This window comes from Lygodium microphyllum, chromosome 27 (genome assembly GCF_053477565.2).
Source record: "Lygodium microphyllum isolate KBCC chromosome 27, Lygodium_microphyllum_v1.1.10, whole genome shotgun sequence".
Lineage (NCBI taxonomy): Eukaryota > Viridiplantae > Streptophyta > Polypodiopsida > Schizaeales > Lygodiaceae > Lygodium > Lygodium microphyllum.
This window is the reverse complement of record NC_141161.1, coordinates 32,087,712-32,109,029: the sequence shown is the minus strand read 5'-3', so window position 1 is coordinate 32,109,029 and position 21,318 is coordinate 32,087,712. Positions and strand designations below refer to the sequence as shown.

The following is a 21,318-nucleotide window of genomic DNA, read 5'->3' as shown; positions in this document are numbered from 1 at the left end:
TAGAGGCCAATCTAGAGTACTTGATCTTGTGGAGATGGTGGCCATGAATATTGATTGTTGTGCAGTCAAGGATCCTAATTCTCTTTTTACATTTGAGGAAGTTGACTTCGAGAAGGACGATGTGCATTGGGATAAGTTGAATGCTTGCATTTGCCTTGTCATGTTCCTCTCATGCACCTTGGTAGTCATTGCTTCTGTAAAGCAAAAGATGGTTGCTGGAAAAATATGGTTGCATTTAGAGTAGGGCTAAATTAGGATGATGCTTATGAAACAAGTGTTAGAGGTGTAGATGTGGTCTCTTCAACCAACAAAGTTTGCATCAATGAAAGATCACATCAAATAACCACAATAGCTATAGTAAAAGATTCTTCAACAAGGAAGGAAGGTGATCTCCTTCAAGGACATGGCTATGAATCTTCATGGAATCTTCTAGCAAAGCTAACCTCTCACTATGGTGGATAGCAAGAGAAGGATGGCATCTATCATAAGGGTGGCATGACAAGTCACTTTAAGAAGAACTTCCCAAAAAATGATAAAAATGAGCCATCTAGGAAGGAATCTAAATCATCAAGTGTAGAATAGTTCTTGAAAAATGACAAGAACAAGCCATCCATGAAGGATTATAAGTCATTAGGACAACAACTGTATCATCATGTACATTTCTACACTAAGAGGTTTTGGAATCATCACCCTCCAAGGATGTTGGGTTGATGGTTCCTTTGACTCAAGATTGGTCTGTGCATAGTGGTGCTTCCCACTACAAGACTCCCTCAAAGGATGGGATTTTGCATTTGTGTTTGATGCAAGGAAACATTTCTAATAGTTCTTAATACCTATTTATGGTATAGGAGAGATTCAAAACATCCTAGAATGACATGGTGGTGGCTTCACATCTAAGGTGCTTTATGTGTTGATTTTTAGCTTCCACTTATTATCAATCAGTAAGATCTTTTCATGCTCTATTTTTTCCTTTAGTCCTTCTAGACCAATATTAAACTTAGAAACTAAATCTATACAAATTTCTCTCAAATGAAACCAGTTTATGCACATGCCTAATCCTAAGGGAAAAGTGAATTTTTATATTCTTATGGATGAGTATGCCATTACAAAGACCCCTTATGTTACGTATAGACCATTAGAGCTGAGTTAGGGAAATAACATATACATATATAGTCTATTTATATGGCATATACATATACATATATTAAAGTAAATATGGGGGAGCATCAATCGAGCATGTGCTAGTAGGAAGGGGGGAGGGGCTCATACTAAGTTGAAAGTCAAGGATTGATAGAGAGTGAGTAGGGGGAGGTGGTCAGCCACCAAAAGGGAGGAGGCTAGGGAGGTACAAGAGGTGGTTTATAGAGAGGAGGGGCATGTTGATGAGGGTATGGTAGTTTATGGGCTACCACCTCAGGGAAGTTACTATATGTATATCCTCTACATCACGTGCGTTCAAGGCCTATTTATAAATATCATTATCTATGAATTTTTCTGTGAATTACACCCTTCTGTATGTTTCTCTCTCCTTTTCTTTTATCCCCCATTCTCTAACCTCTTTAATAATTTTTGAAGAAATAAATATATTTAATAGTAACTAACCTATCTAACTTAAGCAACTTACTAAAACTGACTATCCAAATGACTAACTGAGGCAACTAACATTACTAACTCCTCACTAACTCACACTATTAACTCTCTTTCTTTTTCGTTTATTTCCAAAAAGAATATAGAAATATATTTTGGGGAATTTGCATGTGTGCTATCTTTATAACATCAATTGCAAGCATTCATGCATAAATTAGGGTGAGATCAAATCAGGGGGAGGTGGGCATGTTACGTTAGAGAAATCAAGATGTTCTCATCTTCATTAAAGGTATGATGTTTGCAAGAATGATTTCTAAAATTGTGTTGCTTTATTAGTAGAGGATTTTCTTGTACATGAGGGATGGCTTTTGATACCAAAGGGTCCACCTTGAGTACATATATTTTAATTGGTACAACTTATTCATCAGGAATAGCTTATCATGGGACTTGTGACGTAGTACCTATGGATCTTCTAAGGATTTGTGAGATAAACTCTATTACAAACTTTGAAGGTGGGTGTCTTTGTTTTTGGTTCTCTATCATCACTTTCTGTATCTCCAATATTAAGTATACTCTCTCATGGATTTTAATCCCCTTCTTGCTTTTTTTTTCTTGAGAATGTGCATGTCAATCAACTTGAAAGTGACCAATCTTATTGCATTAGTAGCATCAACAATTCAGACCATGAGCATGATTAGAACAGTTATCTTAGAGGTGTCCCATCTTGGAGCATCTGGTGCGCAGAACAAATGTTGTATGCATACGTAGCGAATGTCGGAAGGTCCCCAAGAATAAAGAACTCTACCAAACCTTCATAAAAGCAAAAAGGAATTTGCACGACATGAGACCAAAAAGACAAATTGGGTGCAATCTCCCCCCAAGCCTTGTGTGAGCACTTCAGAAGGCATATATTTATAGATTTATTTATCTTTTAGCTAAAAAATAGCCCACTTTACAAATAGCATGCCATTTGGCTTTTGTGTTTGCTTTTGCCCAAATATAGAGTAAGGTGTTTGGGTGTCCAAAAGGCCGTGCCCAAATACAAATGTCAAATAATGAAATATTTAACCGAGTGCTTACGTGCATACAAGATAATAAATGTTTTGTCAATCACTTTAATAAATGAGTGCGCATAAATAAATATTGGCACCATGGATTTAGTGATAAGGTGTGTGCCCATTAAAAATGGTAATTCTTTTAGGCATTTAGATTCACGTCATCACTCAATGCTACTCAACCTCACCACCGCCTACTCTACACATCAACTGAAGCATTCACAATTGTTAGAAAGTAATTAAATAAAACCCAACAAAAGTGAATACCTAGCAATCTTCAGCTACAAAATAATTAAATAGGTTGGAACTCTATCCTAACCTTAATTTAATTCAAGTGTGCACTCTAAACTTGTAAATGTCCATTAATTTGATATGTATTTTGTGGAATCACCCATGTGCACATTCAATTAATCTGACACCCGAAAAGGACATGCATCCTCGTCAACTTCGCACAAGTAATCCACCTTGTGTATGAGCCTCGTCAAATAAATATAATCACGGACATTGAAACTCATGGCTTGTCTTTTCTTATTAGCTTGTTTAGTGTATGATTGCTGAGCTTTCGCAATCATCTCTTTAACTTGAGAAAAAATAGTAGCATGCGTATTGGCAATATCATTAGTAGCTTTAACTTTATTCAACAATGATGTAACAGATGTAGGCAATCTATGTCCATAAATGATTTCAAAAGGTGCTTTATGCGTAGCTCTCTGTGATGTATTATTGTATGCAAATTGAAGTAGATGTAAATGTGTATCCCATGTTTGTGGTTTTAAAATTGTGTATGCACGCAAACGATCTATAATTGTGCTATTAGTAGCTTCTATTTGCCCATTTATTTCAAGATGGAATGCAGATAAGAAATCAATCTTAGTACCCAAATCAGCAAACAAAGTAGTTGAAAAATTATTACAAAATCTAGAATCATGATCAGAAATAATAACTTTTGGCAAACCATGATTAGTGAAAAAAGTCTTCAAAAACAATTGTGCAACTTGAGATGCAGTTAATGTTTTCTTGCATGGTAGAAAATATGTTTTTTTGCTAAATCAATCTACTATGGTCCAAATCATATCATGATTTGTGTATTAGGCAAACCAGTTATAAAATCCATTGAAATGTATTCCCATGGACGGTCAGGAATTGGTAAAGGCATTAACAAACCATATTGCTTACCATGGTGTCGCTTGACTCTTTGGCAATTTAAACGCTCAGAAACAAAGTTAGAAACATCAGATTCCATTTGCGACCAATAAAAATCTTCAATCAATATCCTTAAAGTGGAAATAATACCTCTATATCATTGATATGGAGAACAATGAATTTCATGCAACACAAATGATCTAAATTGAACAGTGACACACAATCTTTTCTCATAAAACATCAATCCATCAGAATAAGATAAAGAATCAATTGGAATCTAGTTATTAGTAACTAATTTGTTCCAATTGGCTTGAAAACTGGGATCATGGTCATATATATCCTTCATAGGAGTAAGGGAATCAAAAGATAGAATGAAAATATTATGGATACTTGGTCTTCTACTCAATGCATCAACAACAACATTTTCTCTTCCTGGTTGATATTGGATAAGTGGATGAAAACTTTGAATAAAAACGTCCCATTTAATATGGAGGTCAGAAATTTGTGGTTGACTAAGGAGATGTTTGATACTTTGCTGGCCAGTTTTAATCATAAATTTGGATCCCATCAGATAGTGTTTCCATTGACGTAAGGCTTTCATAGGTGGAATACTTCAACTCAGAAGGTTTAAGTTTGCAAGTAGAATAGGCTATGGGATATGAACCTTGCATGAGGACAGCTCTTATTCCTAATCCGTTAGCATCAGTGACTACTAGGAAGAATGGTCAACTAAAATCAGGTAATTCAAAACATGTGCATGTGTTAAAGCATGTTTCAACAAATCAAAAAACTTTTACTAGTTGTCAAACCAATGATACACAACACCTTTCTTTAACAATTTCATCAAAGGCAATGCAAGCAATGAAATTTTTCTCACAAATTTTCTATAAAATCTAGCAAGGCTTAAGAAAGAACATAATTCATGCACATTTTTAGGAATTGGCCAATTCAAAATTGTCTCTATATTTTTAGGATCAATGCGAATACCATAAGAAGAAACAATGTGACCTAAGTATTCAATCTGGGTTTGAAAATTTTCACTCTTGTCAGGGTTAGCATATAATTGATTATCTTTCAATAATTTGAAAACCAAAGATAGATGTTCACAATGCTCATTCTCATCCTTACTAAAAACCGAAATATCATCAAAGAAAACAATCATACAATTCCGATACTTCAAAAATATACGATTCATCATATGAATGAATGTAGCTGGTGCATTGGTCAAACCGAAAGGCATAATAAGAAATTCATAATGACCAAACTAAGTTCTAAATGCAGTCTTGAAAATATCAGGTGTATCCAAGTGTACTTAATGATATCCAGATTTGATATCTATCTTGCTAAAAATAGTGGCCCCTTGTAATTTATCCATGAGGTCATCTACCCTAGGGATCAGATATCTATTCTTAACAATGATTTTGTTTAGGATGCGATAGTCAATGCACATCCTATAAGTACTATTTTTCTTCTTAACTAATAGGACAGGTGCACCAAAAGGAGAACTATTGGGCCTAATGAGTCCTCGGTTCAACAGTTCTTTAAATTTTGTTTGGATTTCTTTTTGCTCAATCTAATTGTGTCTATAAGGTGCTCTACATGGTGGTTGAGAACCTGGGATTAAATCTATTTTATGGTCTTCAGGACGTGTAGGTGGCAAACCAGGTGATAAATCAATAGTAAAACAATCTTTAAATTGTAAAAGAAATTATGCATGCCTAGGATGCATCTAATTTTCCTTAGCTTCAATTTCATTCACCCATACTAAATATGATTTACTATATTTTCTCAATGCACATTTAGCCTCTATGTGACTAAGTAGTGGAAAATTATCAAAGGTGTGCAATCCATGTATGTGATTTGGTTATTGTTAAGATGAATTTTCATGGAATGTGTGAATTTTGGAATAATCTATATCAGGATTATATTTGTGATACCAAGGCATTCCTCAAATAATATCACTAGCTTGCAAAGGCACAACCAAGAAATTTCTCCACTCAACATAATCACCGATTTTAATCTCTAAATCATGAACTTCTTGTGTACCATTGTATCTAGTGCCTAAGAATGCAGCCTTTATGTGATAAAGAGTTGGAACAATAGGTAAATTCAATTCTTTTACCAACTTTGCGGAAATAAAATCATGGATGCTTCCATCATCATGTAAAACAATCTTTTCTTGACCATGCACAAAACATTTCATTGTTAATAATGAATGAGGATTTGGCGTAAAGCATCATGATATCATCATCATCTTCAATGAAGTTTGACATATCTTCATGGTCCTCATCATCAGTTGCTCCCAAGTGATTGATTTGAACAGCTTGCTTCTTGGACTAACAGTTCGCTGCTAAGTGTCTAGGTTGATGACACCTGTAGCAAACCATAGGCTTTGCTTTGGCGACATTATTGGTGAGAGCAAGAAGTTTGGCTATATTGGGATTTGGTTGGAGAGAAGGCTCGGGGTTTGAATTTGCGTTTGATGGCAAAGCACAGGAGACTGAGTCCAAGGTTTACGGAAAGAAGAAGGAACAATGCGATTTCGATTGAATCTTCGAAAGTTAGAATTGAATTGCTTTTTGCCAAAGTTATCATTAACCGAAAATTGTTGCGGTTACTTTTCTCGTCCACGAATTTTATCCTCTACATCATGCGCTAAAGAAATCGCATCCTCCAAAGTCTTTGGCTTGAACATATTCACTTTCGCATAGAAGTGACCAAGAAAACCGAACATATACTTGCGCTTGTGGATCACCTCAAGAACATCTTCAAGCATTCGAAGTTGAAGTAAGGCACTCCAGAAATGCTCAATGTATTGCGGGATGGATTCATGATCTCTTTGTGTTGTAGGAGGTCCCGCTGTTTGATAGCTTTTTCATGGAATTGAGGTAGAAGGAAATTCTGCAAAAATTTATTTTGAGAGGTTTCCCAAGTAGAGGGACAATCAACACTCTTGCGGACAACAGTCCACCATAATGATACTCTGTCTCCTAGATGGTTAGTGACACATTTAAGTTTATCTTTTTCAACATATTGCTCTTCATGAAAATAATTGTCAAATTGACTAATAAAAGCAAGAATAATTTTGCCATCACATTGCCCATTAAAAGTACAAAATTTGAAATTTCTTTTACTTATCTTGGCCTCTTTCCTAAGAGCATGTACATCGAGTGTCACATCAATAGTATATCGAATAACATCTTTAGATTGCGCAGCGTCTTGATCAACAGTGGATTGTTGAATTGTAGCAACTTGTACTTGCAAATTTTGATGTGCTCTTCGCTCTTCTTGATGTTGCATTATGATTAGATCCAATTTCTGCTCCATAGTCGCCTCTAGCAAATTGCCTTTGCCCATAAGATTGTCCATATTATGATCCGACATCTAGGATTTGATGAAGATTCGTCACTCATCCTCTAGTCACGTGTGAAGAAGCTCACCACAAACTTGCTCTAGTTATTTGGATGCATTTGCTTTTATGATATTGCTTTTCTTGGGTACAGCAATTGAAAACAGACTTCTTCCAAGTAAAATAGTATTTCGCATAGACTGCGTGTGATAGCCTTATTGTTGTAAATCAACTCTGCCAAGTTGCAAGTGGGAATAGGGGCTTGGTGGAACTTCGAAGCTGGTTCGAAAATACTAGAGTGTGAATGCCCGTTATGGAAGAGATTGTTAATTGAAACTTTAAGCTTCAGTTAAGCTTAGTAACTTTAAGCTTTATAAAAAAAAAGCTTTAGTAAATCGTTGGTAGCGTGTAGGATGACGGCATCTTCTTGATGGAATCAATAGCAACGAGTTCCTATCGAATTACTGACATGAGGCATTAGAGTTGAAGCTTTCTTTAAGCTTAACAAATTTAATAAATCAATTGCTTTAGCTCTAAGAAAAAACGACTTGAAGAGGAGACTTCCCGAGTGGTCCTCTATCTCCTGGGAAAGGTCCTTCACGATTAGAGGGTACAACAGGGGGTTCTTTATCGCCACGAACACACTTGTATTGTCAGTTCGTCGCGAGACAACCTATAGAGCCTGTTGTCATGATGCTATGCGGACACAATGTGAAAAAGCATGGAATGCATCATCATTCGACTTTCTTATTTATCAAGAGAGTTAATGTGATCTGAGTCATTAGTACTAGTGTGAGTTGCATGGATTATCCAAAAATACTAGATATTTGGATCATTTTAGCATATTTTTTATATTATTTATTGTAAAAATTCGAAAAAGTTAAAAAAGCTTCTAGATTAGGATGGCATGCAAAAAGCAAGTTTCTTTTTCAGCTAATTATGGGATTTTCATAAGGAAAGATTGACAAAATCGTGTGCATCACGATCGCTGTTCACAGGCTGAAAACTGCAGTTTGAACTAGAAGAGGAAGAAGAAGTGATCTGGGAGATCCGTGGATCAAGTGTCCTAGGATTTTACCCCCCTTTCGGAGCCAACGGAGCCATCAAATTTGGGTTCTGAGCAGCAAAGAAGGAGCTATAATTTTGATGCACGTTTTGTTCTATGAAGAAGCTCCAGGAGATCTAATGCCTAGAGATTGCTTTTGAGTAGTGCAAGGATTCCAGGTTCTTTCAATACATATTGATTCAATTCATTGTGCTTTGTCTTTGTCGTGTTTACCACTTGTGTATTCTCTTTCTTCTCTTCTATCTCCTATCTCTACTTTCTTCTACCTATGATCCCCAGTGGATTTGACCTTTCGACAAAAACCCCTCCAATATTGGTGAACCCGAGGTGAAAGGTCATTAGAAGAAGGAAAGACAAGATGGGAGAACCTTTGAACACAATATCTAGTGATGTTTTGCAACATTTGGTACAAAATATGAATATTCTTATGCAGGTACAACAACAACAGGTGATGCAAGCTTCTGCTCAAATAGAAAGTGTTGTGATGAATGCTTTGCAAGCAGTTGAGCATGAGGTGTTGTTCAATGGTAGAAATGTATATACATATGTACATACCTATGCTCAGAAGATGGAATTCTTTGGGGTGGCTCAACCTGCATGGAGCCATTATTTTGTACGTGTTACTATACATGAATTGATAGCACGGATTACTGAATTATACTTGCAGGATGCTGACTAGGTAGCTTTCAAGAAGATACTCAGGGCAGAATTTCACATTGAAGATACTAGTTTGATTATGCGTAATACTTTTTAAGAGTGGGTTTTACAACCCAATAAGGATCTTGTGGCTACAGAATTGTTAAGAGAATTTGAAAGTCGATTTGAGCAATTGGATCTTGTAGAACAGCAAGCTCTTGCAAGTTAGAAAATTGAATTGTTTCTACAGGCAGCTGATCTTGAGCTTCAAGAGAAGCTTGATGATTTGCTAGAGGATTAGACTACAGAGACAAGTCTTAAAGTAGAGTGGAGACATGTCAAGAAAGCTGTTACTACACTTGTGAAGAAGCATAGAAGAAGAGAAAGATTGAATGTCTCTAGCTTGCCCACTGTTACAGGCAAGACAGTTGATGTATCCAATAAGCCACCTACTTCTATGGCTAACCATATGGCTATACCTGCTATTTTTCCCTCTGTTAGGGAAGATGTCTTAGATGAATTGGTCAAAGGGATGTGGGATCTTCAATTGAAGGTTGCAAAATTGGATAAAAAAGGACAAGAGGATAGGGGATGGGCAACAGTCCCTAAGCAAGGAAAAAGATGTATGTGGTGTGATAGTTTGCAACATGAGAGAAAGGATTGTGCTACCTATCAGGAGGCCTTGGCACGACAGCTCATCTTTTGGAAAGATGGCAAGATCCATGCACAAGAAATGGGACTGTCTCTTGCTTTGAATTTCAGAAAGGGAGGTATGCAAAAGTTGTTGGAAGACTTGGCAGTTCGAAATGCTTATGTAGGGATACATGCTTCTACTTTTGGTCTACAATTCAATAGAATGCATGACCAACAAGTGATGGTTGGTCCAAAGGCTGAAATATGGACACATGCTTTATATGCAGCTGAAAAGAAAAATGTCACTAATAGTGAAATGTCTCATACACAACAAGAAATTTGTGGCATAACTGGTTGGGAATCACCGGTAGATGCATATTTAGTGTATGCATATTTAGCAAAGGTACAAAACATGGATATACTTGTGGAAGAAAAACAAAAAAGAGATGAAGATAATGTAGGGACATCTAAAAGAATAACAAGAAGAAGCGTGGATCAGCCTAAAGCTGCAAATCAGCCACCTCCTGAGCATGTTATAGAAGAGGTTAGTCAGGAGAAAAAACATGATAACAAATAAGAGGGTAAAAAGAGCATGTTATATAAGTTGCAATTTGACATTGAGACAGCCGCAGATCTTAAGAAGGTTCTTGAAGAACGGATCTTAAATAGTCGGGTGGAATTCGCCTTGGGAGAGGTGCTTGGCATCGCCAAGTGAGAATTTCATGATGAGATCGTTGACTTAGTTAAGAGGAAGCATCAGTTTCTTGGTGATACTACTAGTGCATTGCTGCAATTTGAAGAGGAAACTAGTTTGTTGGATATTTGGGCTGAATATGAGCATGAAGTAAGTATTGGATTATCTATGCAGGATGCTACTAATCAGTGGGACAACATGTGGAAAAGAGAAGAAAGTGACTGAAAATGCATTGTCTTGTAGCAATATGCATGGTGGAGTAAGGCAGATGCAACAATATGATGCCAGGAGGCATATTCCACGGTGGATTCCGTGAGGTTTTGCGGTGGATTCTATAAAGTTTTATTTATTGTCGGGGCTCATACATAAGGTGAATTCCTTGTGCGAAAAGTCGATGGGGACGCCTGTTCTTTTCAGGCGTCTTGTTAATTTAATGTGCAAGTGGATGATTCCATAGCGGGTGATTCCGTAAAATACATATTTAAATTAATAGACGTTTATGAGTTTAGAGTGCGTACTTGTAATAAATTAAGGTTATGATTTATTTTGTAGTTGAAGACTGCTAGGTATTCACTTTTGTTGATTTAATTTTATTATTTTCTAACAATTGTGAATGCTTCAATTGATGTGTAGAGCAGGTAGCGGTGGCGTTGGGAAGCACTGGAGGATAGCATGTATTCAAATTATTATCATTTTTATGGGCACTCATCTCAAGCATGGCACCAATATTTTGATGTGCTTATTTATTGAAGCGCTTGATATTTATTTATTATTTTTGTATGCGCATAGACACACGATTTAAATATTTATATTGGACATTGTATTTGGGTACCACCCGACTCCTTGGGCGCCCAATAGCTTTAATTCTTTAGTGGGACAAAAGCAAACACAAAAGCTAAAGCGTGCTAATTGTAAATTGGGCTATTTTTTGAGCTTGGAGATGAATAATATATCAAATACATGCTTTGTGGAGTGCTCACACAAGGCATGGGAAAAAATTGTACCCAATTAGTCTCTTGTTTCATGTCGTGCAAGCTTTCTTCCTTGTTCTTTGTGCAAAAGTAGAGTTCTTTTGTTCTTGGAAACCTTTGCGCTCACTATGCGCGCATACAGCGTCCGATCTATGCACTAGTGGTATCAAAGCGAAGCTGAGATCGAGAGCTTCCAATCACTTACCATCTCATGCGAAGACGGAGCTCCTAGAACGATTGAACTCTACAGCCAGTCTCGTGGCAAACGGTCGATACCACTGTATTTCTGGCAGTCAAGAACCCCTTGCTACACACTCAAATCGCGAAGGACCGACTTTTGCAGGCGGAGGACCACACGGGAAGTTTCTTCAACAAGTCTTTCTTTTCTCTGTTTTCAGATAAGCAATTTTCATTAAGCTTGGATTAGAAGCTTAATAAGCTTTAGAAAAAGCTTTTAAAAAGCTTAAAACCCCCCCCCCCCCAATTTTTCCGTCGACAGCGGCAGTATGTACTGCATGTCGCCGAAACAGTCAATGGCATCCTCTTGTCCCCATTAAATCACGAAGTTTCTAAAAGCTTATAATTCTAAAGCTTTAGAATTCAAAGCTTTCTAAAGCTTCAAGTTTCAATTCCAACTATTTACCATAGCGGCAATTCCTACCTGGCTAAACATGAACCTGTCTTCAACTCTTTGGAAGCCCCTGTTCACACCTGTGAACTAACATAACCAGATTCCAGTGAACAGTTTGCAACACGCAATATACACGCAAGATTATTTTCAGGAAGACGACTGTGATATCAAATTCCGCATCCACAAAGGAGAAATACTACAAAAATCCATTTGTTTAAAAAAAAGAAATGAGCCTTGTAAACGCGACTTTGAGCTACGCTCATTCCACTAACGAGATTTTGAGTGTGTGAGGTCTTTTGGAATTTTGCAGGATGTTCAATCAAACCATGGAAGATTTTATGGCTGAAGGTGACCTACCCGAACCAACAATGGAGCAAAAATTGGATTTGATTATTTTAAGAGGAACGAAGAGCACGTCAAACCTTGCAAGCTCAATTGGCCAATCTGCAACGATCTACCACCAACCAAGATGGACTGCAATCTGAAGATCTTATACGACGTACGATCGATGCAACACTTGAAGCGCAATCTATTCGGAAAGAAACAAAGATAAGCAAAAGAAATTTCAATTTTCATACTTTCAATGGGTCACGCAATGGAAAGAGTGTACTTACTTTTATCAGTCAATTTGATGATTATTTCCATGAAGAATAGTATGCTGAGAAAGAAAAAATTAAGTGTGTCACTAATCATCTAGTTGATCGAGCATCCCTATGGTGGACTGTTGTCCGCAAAAGCATTGATTGTCATACTACTTGGGAGACTTTCCAAAAGAAATTTTTGCAGAATTTCCTTCCACCCCAATTCCACGAAAAAGCAATCAAACAATGGGATCTTCTACAACAAAGGGATCGTGAACCTATTTCACAATATATCGAACGTTTTTGGAATGCTTTATTGCAACTACGAATGCTTGAAGATGTACATGAGGCAACCCATAAATGCAAGTTTATGTCTGGCTTACTTTGACATTTTTATGCGGAGGTCAGCATGTTCAAGCCAACGATTCTCGAAGATGCAATTTCCTTGGCCCTTGACACTAAAGACAAAATTCGAGGACGAGAGAAGCGACCACAACAATTTCAAACTAATGGTAACTTTGGTTCAAAACAATTCAAATTTTTGAAGATTCAATCAAAGTCATTTCCTTCCATCTTCATTCCATAAATCTTGGACATGACCACCTATTTTGCTGTCAAACACAAATCCAAACCCTAAGCCATCTCTCCAGTCAAATCCCAACATTCCTAAACTTCCTGCTATTACCAATAATGTATCCAAAACCAAACCCATAGTCTATTACAAATGTCATCAACCTAGACATCTAGCGGCCAATTGTCAATTCAAAAAGCCAACTGTTCATATCAATTATTTGGGAGTGACAGAAGATGAAGAACATGAAGAGATATCAGATTTCACGGAAGACAATTACGACATTGGTACTACTTCAGATACTTTACCAAGTATGCCAAATCCCCATTCTTTATTAACGATGAAATGTCTTGTGCATGGTAAAGAAAAGACTGTTTTACATAATGATGGGAGCACACGCGACTTTATTTCTACAAAATTGGTCAAAGAATTGAATTTACATATTATTTCTACACATTATCGCATCAAGGCTGCATTCTTAGGCACTAGATACAATGGAACACAAGAGGTGCATAATTTAGAAATTTAAATTGGTGATTATATTGAACGAAGAAATTTCTTAGTTGTGACTTTGCAGTCTAGTGACATTATCTTAGGAATGCCTTATCGATATCAGTACAATCCTGCTATAGATTATTCCATTCATTCAATGAAAATTCATTCTAAAGGGAAACAAATCACATTGCATGGTATGCATACTTTCAATAATTTTCCATTGCTTAGTCATACTCAGGCTAAACATGCATTACGGAAAAGTAGCAAATCCTATTTAATATGGGTGAATGAAATCGAAGCTAAAGAAAATCAGATGCATCCTAGGCACGCACAATTTCTTTCCGAATTTCAAGATTGTTTTGCTGTTGATTTACCACCTGGATTACCACCTGTACGTCCTGAAGATCACAAGATAGACCTAATTCCTAGATCACAACCACCATGTAAAGCACCATATAGACATAACCAAATTGAACAGAAGGAAATTCAATTCAAGCCCAAATTCAGTAAGAATGAGAATGAGCATTATGAACATTTATATTTGGTTTTTAAATTATTAAAAGAGAATGAATTATATGCCAATCTAGAAAAGAGTGAATTTTTTCAAACAAAAATTGATTATCTAGGATATATTATTTTATTTGAAGGTATTAAAGTTGACCCTAAAAAGATAGAAGCAATTTTGAATTGGCCGATATCCAAAAATGTGCATGAATTACGTTCTTTCTTAGGTCTTGCTAGCTTTTGCAGAAAATTTGTGAGAAAATTTTCATTGCTTGCATTACCTTTGACAAAACTATTAAAGAAAGGCATTGTGTATCATTGGTCTGACAATCAACAAAAGTCCTTTGATTTACTGAAACATATTTTAACTCATGCTCCTGTATTGCAATTACCTAACTTCAATAGATCATTTTTCTTAGTAGTCACTGATGCTAGTGGATCTGGAATAGAAGCAGTCGTTATGCAAGATTCTCATCCCATAGCCTACTCTAGCTGCAAACGTAAACCCTCTGAACTTAAGTATTCTACGTATGATAAGGAATTGCTAGTTGTAGTACAAGCTTTACGTCAATGGAAACATTATTTAATGGGATCTGAATTCATGATCAAAACTGACCAACAAAGCATTAGACATCTTCTTAGTCAACCACAAATATCTGACTGACACATTAAATGGGTTGCTTTTATTCAAAGTTTTCATCCACTCATACAATATCAACCTGGAAAAGAGTTTAAGTAGAAGACCGACTATTCATAATATTTCTGTGATATCTTTTGACTCTCTTCTCCCTATGAAAGACACTTATGATCAAGACCCTACTTTTCAAGCTGATTGGAATAAACTAGTTGCAAATAATTGGATTCCTATTGATTCATTGTCTTACACTGATGGATTTATGTTTTATGAAAAAAGATTATGTGTGACTGTTCCATTTCGATCATTTGTTATGCATGAAATTCATTGTCCCCCATACCAAGGTCATAGAGGAATTATTTCTACTTTGCGTACACTGATTGAAGATTTTTATTGGCCACACATGGAAACTGATGTATCTAACTTTGTATCTAAATGCTTAATTTGTCAAAGAGTTAAAAGACACCATGGTAAAAAATATGGTTTATTAATGCCTTTACCAATTCCAAAACGACCATGGAAACAGATTTCAATGGATTTTATCACTGGTTTACCTAATACTAAAACTAATCGTGACATGATTTGGACTATTGTTGATAGGTTTAGCAAACAAGCATATTTCATTCCATGCAAGAAAACATTAACTACATCTCAAGCTGCTCAATTGTTCTTGAAAATTGTTTTCACTAGCCATGGTTTGCCAAAAGTTATTATTTCTGATCGTGATTCTAGATTCTGCAATAATTTTTGGATTACTTTGTTTGCTAACTTAGGAACAAAGATTGATTTTTCATCTACATTTCATCCTAAAACAAATGGCCAAACAAAAGCTACTAACAGTACCATTTTAGATCTTTTGCATGCATACACAATTTCAAAACCACAAACATGGGATAGCATTTACATTTACTTCAGTTTGCATACAATAACACACCACATACAACTACACAGAAAGCACCATTTGAAATTATTTATGGATATAGATTGCCTACACCTATTACATCATTGTCAAACAAAGTTCAAGCTGCTGATGATATTGCTAACATGCATGCTACTATTTTTGATAAAGTTAAAGATATGATTGGCAAAGCCTAGCAATCATACACAAAACAAGCCAACAAGAAAAGAAAAGCTATGAGTTTCAAAGTTGATGATTATGTTTGGTTACGAATTGAAAAGCGAAGATTACAAAGTGTTAACAAACACCTTGTTGTAAAATTAGCCCCTAGATTTTATGGACCTTTCAAGATCATTCACAAAATCAATGACAATACATTTAAACTAGAATTACCACAACACTAAAAAATACACCACTTTTCATATTAGTTTATTACAACCTTTTAGAGGACAATTACCTATACGCCCTGTATATGAAAACCCTCCTTTGCTAGAAGAAGAAACTGAAATCCTTGAACCTGAAACTATTCTAGATACTGACTTTATGACCACTAGAACTGGCCATATAAGATATTCTAGATATTTGGTTAAGTTTAAAAATCATCCTGTTGAAGAGGCCCAATGGATGCATGCTCGAGACTTAAGTGCTTATCCCACACTGCTGGCTCCACATTGAGCTAATAGCAATTGAGGACAATTGCTATTCCACCCCGGGGGTATGATGCCAGGAGACATATTCCACGGTGGATTCCGTGAGGTTTTGCAGTGGATTCCGTAAAATTTTATTTATTGCCGGGGCTCATACACAAGGTGGATTCTTTGTGTGAAAAGTAGATGGGGAGGCCTATCCTTTTCGGGTGTCTTGTTAATTAAATGTGCAAGTGGGTGATTCCATAACAGGTAATTCTGCAAAAATACATATTTAAATTAATAGACGTTTATGAGTTTAGAGTGCGCACTCGTAATAAATTAAGGTTAGGATTGAGTTCTAACTAATTTATTTATTTTGTAGCTGAAGACTGCTAGGTATTCACTTTTGTCAGTTTAATTTTATTATTTTCTAACAATTGTGAATGCTTCAATTGATGTGTAAAGCAGGCAACGGTGGCGTTGGGAAGCATTGAAGGATAGTGTGTATTCAAATTATTATCATTTTTTATGGGCACGCATCTTAGACATGGCGCCAATATTTTTATGCACTTATTTATTGAAGAGCTTGACATTTATTTATTATTTTTGTATGAGCATGGATGTACGATTTAAATATTTATATTGGACATTGTATTTGGGTACCACCCGACTCCTTGGGCGTCCAATAGCTTTAATTATTTAGTGGGACAAAAGCGAACACAAAAGCTAAAGCGTGCTAATTGTAAATTGGACTATTTTTTTAGCTTGGAGATGAATAATATATCAAATACATGCTTTGTGGAGTGCTCACACAAGGCATGGGGGAAAATTGTATCCAATTAGTCTCTTGCTTCATGTCGTGCAAGCTTTCTTCCTTGTTCTTTGTGCAAAAGTAGAGTTATTTTGTTCTTGGGGACCTTCCGGTGCTCGCTACGCGTGCATACAACGTCCGATCTATGCACCACAATATGGGGAAGAGACTCTAGGATTTATTTCTTGAAGTCACTACACAAGAAATCATTGGGCTAGGGTTACCACCACTGAAATGGTAGTGAAAATAGGGGAACGTGAAACTCCTTGTGTTGCTTTACTTGACCATGGGTCTAAGATAAATGTCATTGAGTGTGGATTGTATGAAAATGGTGCATGGCCTATAGACACTAATCATGGTTGGCATATGAGGGCTGCAAATAATTCTTCGAGAGAGCTCTATGATGCATGTCCTAATGTAAAAGTGACAATTGGTGATGTACAAGAAGAGCAACACTTCTTTGTGCAAGATAATTCCTCATATGCAATGATTTTGAGACAGCCCTATATTATAGGAGTGTGTATGGAAACAAATGTGCTTGATGATGGTTCTGCTTATGCAAGAGTCAGAAGTAAGGATGGGAGGAAAGCAATCCAATTTCTTACTATTTGTGTTAATCATCCTAGAAATCAAGATACGCTTTGAGAGTCTCCTTTGGCTCCAAATGCAAGGGAATTCAAAGACCTGGATTTTCATTAAGCATTGCTATAATACGGGGCTACAATAGTGCTATTCAAAAGATGTACTCGCCCCTTGATGGAATGAAGCATGTATTTACTATTGGTTATTCTCAGTTTACAGTAAACAGTTCATGTTAGTTTAAGCCTATGGAAGCTATGTGCAAGGCTGAACGCATATCTATGAAACGAGCTACTAAGGAACTGAGAGCATTGGGATTGTTAAGCTGAAAATGAAAGTATTTCAAGCATCTTTTATGGGCTGAATATTAATGACACAATGGCTGAAATTTCAGCAACTATACATGCAGAAAATGAGGTTGAAAACATAGTGTTATCAGTATGTTCTTTGGATATGTATGATGTTATAGCATTGTTTGCTCAGCAGGAAGCAGGAAGGATTACAATCTAAAGCACTTCTGGAGACAAAGTATAAGACAGTTGACTAAAAGGTGAAACCAATTACTTTGCCACGAGTACTATTATTTAGCAAGATCTTCATTTGGAAAATTTTAGGTGCTTCTTGAAGCTTTTTGGGTCATCACTTGGATTTTTTTGGTTATTTTATGGAGCATTTTGTTTGATTATGTTATCGCTTTGAGTTTAATTATTTTGTAATTACAAACTAATTAGATCAATTATGTTAGGATGTGGAATTGCAAACTAATCGTAAACTCTTGAATGCTTTGATCTCCAACAAAAAATAGGTATGCAACTACTTCTAAAGCATAAAATTTTAGCATCATTTTATAAGTTTATGAAGTAATCCCAATTTAAGGGAGATCCAAAATCCATAGAGTCATACATCATTCCCAAGCATCATCAAGCCCTGTGGCATGCACTACCAATACAAGGTATCATATTAAAAATATGCAACTACAAATCATGTGAAATCATCATCATCACTAGGGTGCAGTCCGCATGCCACATCATCATCACTAGGGTGAACAGATGGCGGTCTGCATGCCACATCAACCAAGCATTGGTTGTAGAGGCTAAAATCACCCTCAAGGCACATGCAAAAACAATGCATCTCTATGCATGCTCTACCAAGGCCGCCACAACTTGAAAAAATATCCAACACATAGTCGAGATCCTTTGTGAATGTAGCAAGGAGCCACCTACAAAAGAAACCATTTTAACATCCATAACAAAAGCATGATGTATCTCAATGCAAAGTATAAACCATTCTAAGAGCGTATAATGCACCTATAAAAAGCTAGTGATCTTTCTGCACCCCCTCGAAGCTCTACACCATCCACATAAGTGTGCTCAAATAATGTGCCTTGGAGGTCTGTCTCGAAGAGGAAGCTATGAAAGGCGAGAAACCTGTATGGGCTAACCCTCTCGCCAACCTCTCTATCATATGAAGGGACACACATCCCTCGATAAAATAAGCCAATAGTAAGGTCCATGACCTAGCAATACACAATCATCTTGTTACCTATTTAAATTATAATTTTAAAAAGTTACAGGTTTGTCTTCAACACACTTACTTCCTCTCGAGTATCAGGGTGTCTATATCCAACCTCACACACGAGAGTCCATGTGCGATGGAGCTTCAATCCAATGGCACGAGCTCCTCTAAGAACTTTTCCAAAGTGTTGTGCAAGTCCCAAAGTCACCAAGAACCCCTCATCTGCCAAGAATCTATGGGCTAGATCCATGACACCTTTGACAAGTGCACTAGAAAATGTATTCCATTCGGGAATCCCTTTCAAATGCAAAGATATATAAGACCATGCAATATCACATGAGTTTATAAACTAAACTAATGCAAGCACATATACCTTCTACCTCAAGGCCAACAACAAGCAAAGATGTAGGAAAATTTGCAAACAACAACTTAGCAACCTCATATGATGGGACACCATCACGCTGGTAAGAGTTGATGGTATTTTCCTCCATGAAACACTGAATGCTAAAATTGAAAACATAATAACAAAGCATAAGCAACCACTACAATAGATATGTATATAGAGGATGGTAAAAAATATACCCATCCAATGCAAAATCGTCGATCGATGTCACGTCTACCAACAGAGCATCTACGATAGTTTGGTATTGAAATCCTATCATCAAAATAAAGTTTACTTACAAATGTTGATATTGGTTAAATGTTAAGCATAGAATGTAAAGCTAAAAGCCTACATGCCTGTCTTGCGTATAACGGGACGTCTACAAGACTCTTGTATAGGCTCTGATGACTGAGTCATGAATGACATACCCCGAGAAGGTGTAGTATGTCGCAAAGATCCCTCAAAGTGACCCTTACTTTTTGCCATTTCTTTCCAAATGCTATGCATGTCAAAACTGTCTTTTTTACCTAAATTTGTAAAGAAAAATAGAAAAGAAAGCAAATTATTTAGTGTTTAATGTTTAAATTTTATATTATCTTTATAAAAAATAGAAAAAATATACTTTTAACATGACTCCAATGATCTAAAAAATGATACTTGATTCACCTTCTATTTCTTCATCCCAATGAAATAACTTTGTCTTTGTGTTCAGACCTTTGCTTCATTGTACCAACCTCATTTGATTCACTTATATTACCTAGGCAATGTACAACCAATAAAATAATACTTTAATAAATTGACTCATCAAATGAAAACCCTAAACTCTATTATTTATGCAAATTGGCTTACCCTTGCCATGCTCCATCGTATCATCTATCGTGGGGATATCCTTTCGTTTTCTTATGGAGTTTTTCTTCACTATAGTATCAACAATTGCATCACTAATGGTACCTAAGTAGTGTGAAGTCAACAAAATACAATATTATATTCATGCAAATTAGAAACAAGGCTACTTGGATCAAACTAAAACTTTGCACTCCATCCAATATACCCTTTGCCATGCTACCACCACAAGTCGCCTTTATCCCCACAACATGAGGAGGGACCATGTCTATTCTATTGGACATTTCTAATTTGCAAAAACAACAAAGTTAAGAAAACACACAAGTCTAAAAAGTTATGATAACTTTCATGTTTAAAAAATACATTTTAAAAAGTACCATTTCTTTCATCCTCTTCTTTGTGCATAGAAATTACTCTATTTTGTTCCAGGAACCCTGCATATAAGGAAAATATTAGTAAAACAAATAGCTAAGAGCAAGAGTTACCACATGTTTACTATGTTTGGCTCTCAAAGTACTTACTCTCTCTTAATTCAATCTCTTGTCATGGAATGTCATCCAATGGATAGTCGATCCACCATGGACAAACACGCATTTCCCATTCCGATAGACCCCTCTCAACCAGTGATTTTGAGAACATACAATTTTCACATCCCAAGTCCATCCACTCCTCCACTAGAGGAGGGAGGCTTTCTAGCACCCCACTTTCCTGTAAACTACACAACCATCTTTTCCAAAAACATAGAACAAACAACAAAAGCACTCTTAAGTTAGAATACATTTGTACATATGCTATTTAGAAAATATGATTTCTTTATGTTAGAAATACATGTACACCACCCTCTTGCTCGATTGTGTGAGCTCTGGAATCTTCTTAGAGTCTCCAACATTCTTCATCTCACCAAAAATATTTGCAAATGCTTTTAAAATATGTAAATGTCTTTGGCCTTTAAAAAAAACATCAAAGCCTCCTGGAATCTCTGTGCCATCAACTTGTAAGCTCCTAATCAATAAGGAACATTATCCAATCATATGAAACCAATACACCTCTTGCTTCATGTAGCTGCGAAATCTCCTTACATCCGCAAAGTATGACATAGTGGAGTCATTTG

General features: G+C 36.3%; 1 protein-coding gene across 1 annotated transcript; it reads right to left on the bottom strand.

The window, feature by feature from the left end:
* Window positions 1–12,949: 12,949 nt before the first annotated feature.
* On the bottom strand, window positions 12,950–21,103 carry LOC148012185 (uncharacterized). Its single transcript, XM_087669123.1, has 10 exons — window positions 21,036–21,103; window positions 20,756–20,934; window positions 20,585–20,641; window positions 20,416–20,493; window positions 20,214–20,315; window positions 19,793–19,891; window positions 19,565–19,637; window positions 19,356–19,486; window positions 19,095–19,279; window positions 12,950–12,979 (listed from the first exon to the last, which is right to left on the bottom strand). Exons 1-10 carry the CDS (start codon window positions 21,101–21,103, stop codon window positions 12,950–12,952), a joined length of 1,002 nt encoding a protein of 333 aa, XP_087525249.1.
* Window positions 21,104–21,318: the final 215 nt, after the last annotated feature.

What these genes read in the sequence shown, in the direction of transcription:
- LOC148012185 (XM_087669123.1), bottom strand. Translation starts at nt 21,103, where the DNA reads ATGAAGAATGTTGGAGACTCTAAGAAGATTCCAGAGCTCACACAATCG. An exon ending in TACGATGGAGCATGGCAAGG is followed by an intron (nt 19,892 to 20,213) that starts GTAAGCCAATTT and finishes TTACAAATTTAG; the next exon opens with GTAAAAAAGACAGTTTTGAC. An exon ending in CATGGACTCTCGTGTGTGAG is followed by an intron (nt 12,980 to 19,094) that starts GTTGGATATAGA and finishes GAGATGGCTTAG; the next exon opens with GGTTTGGATTTGTGTTTGAC.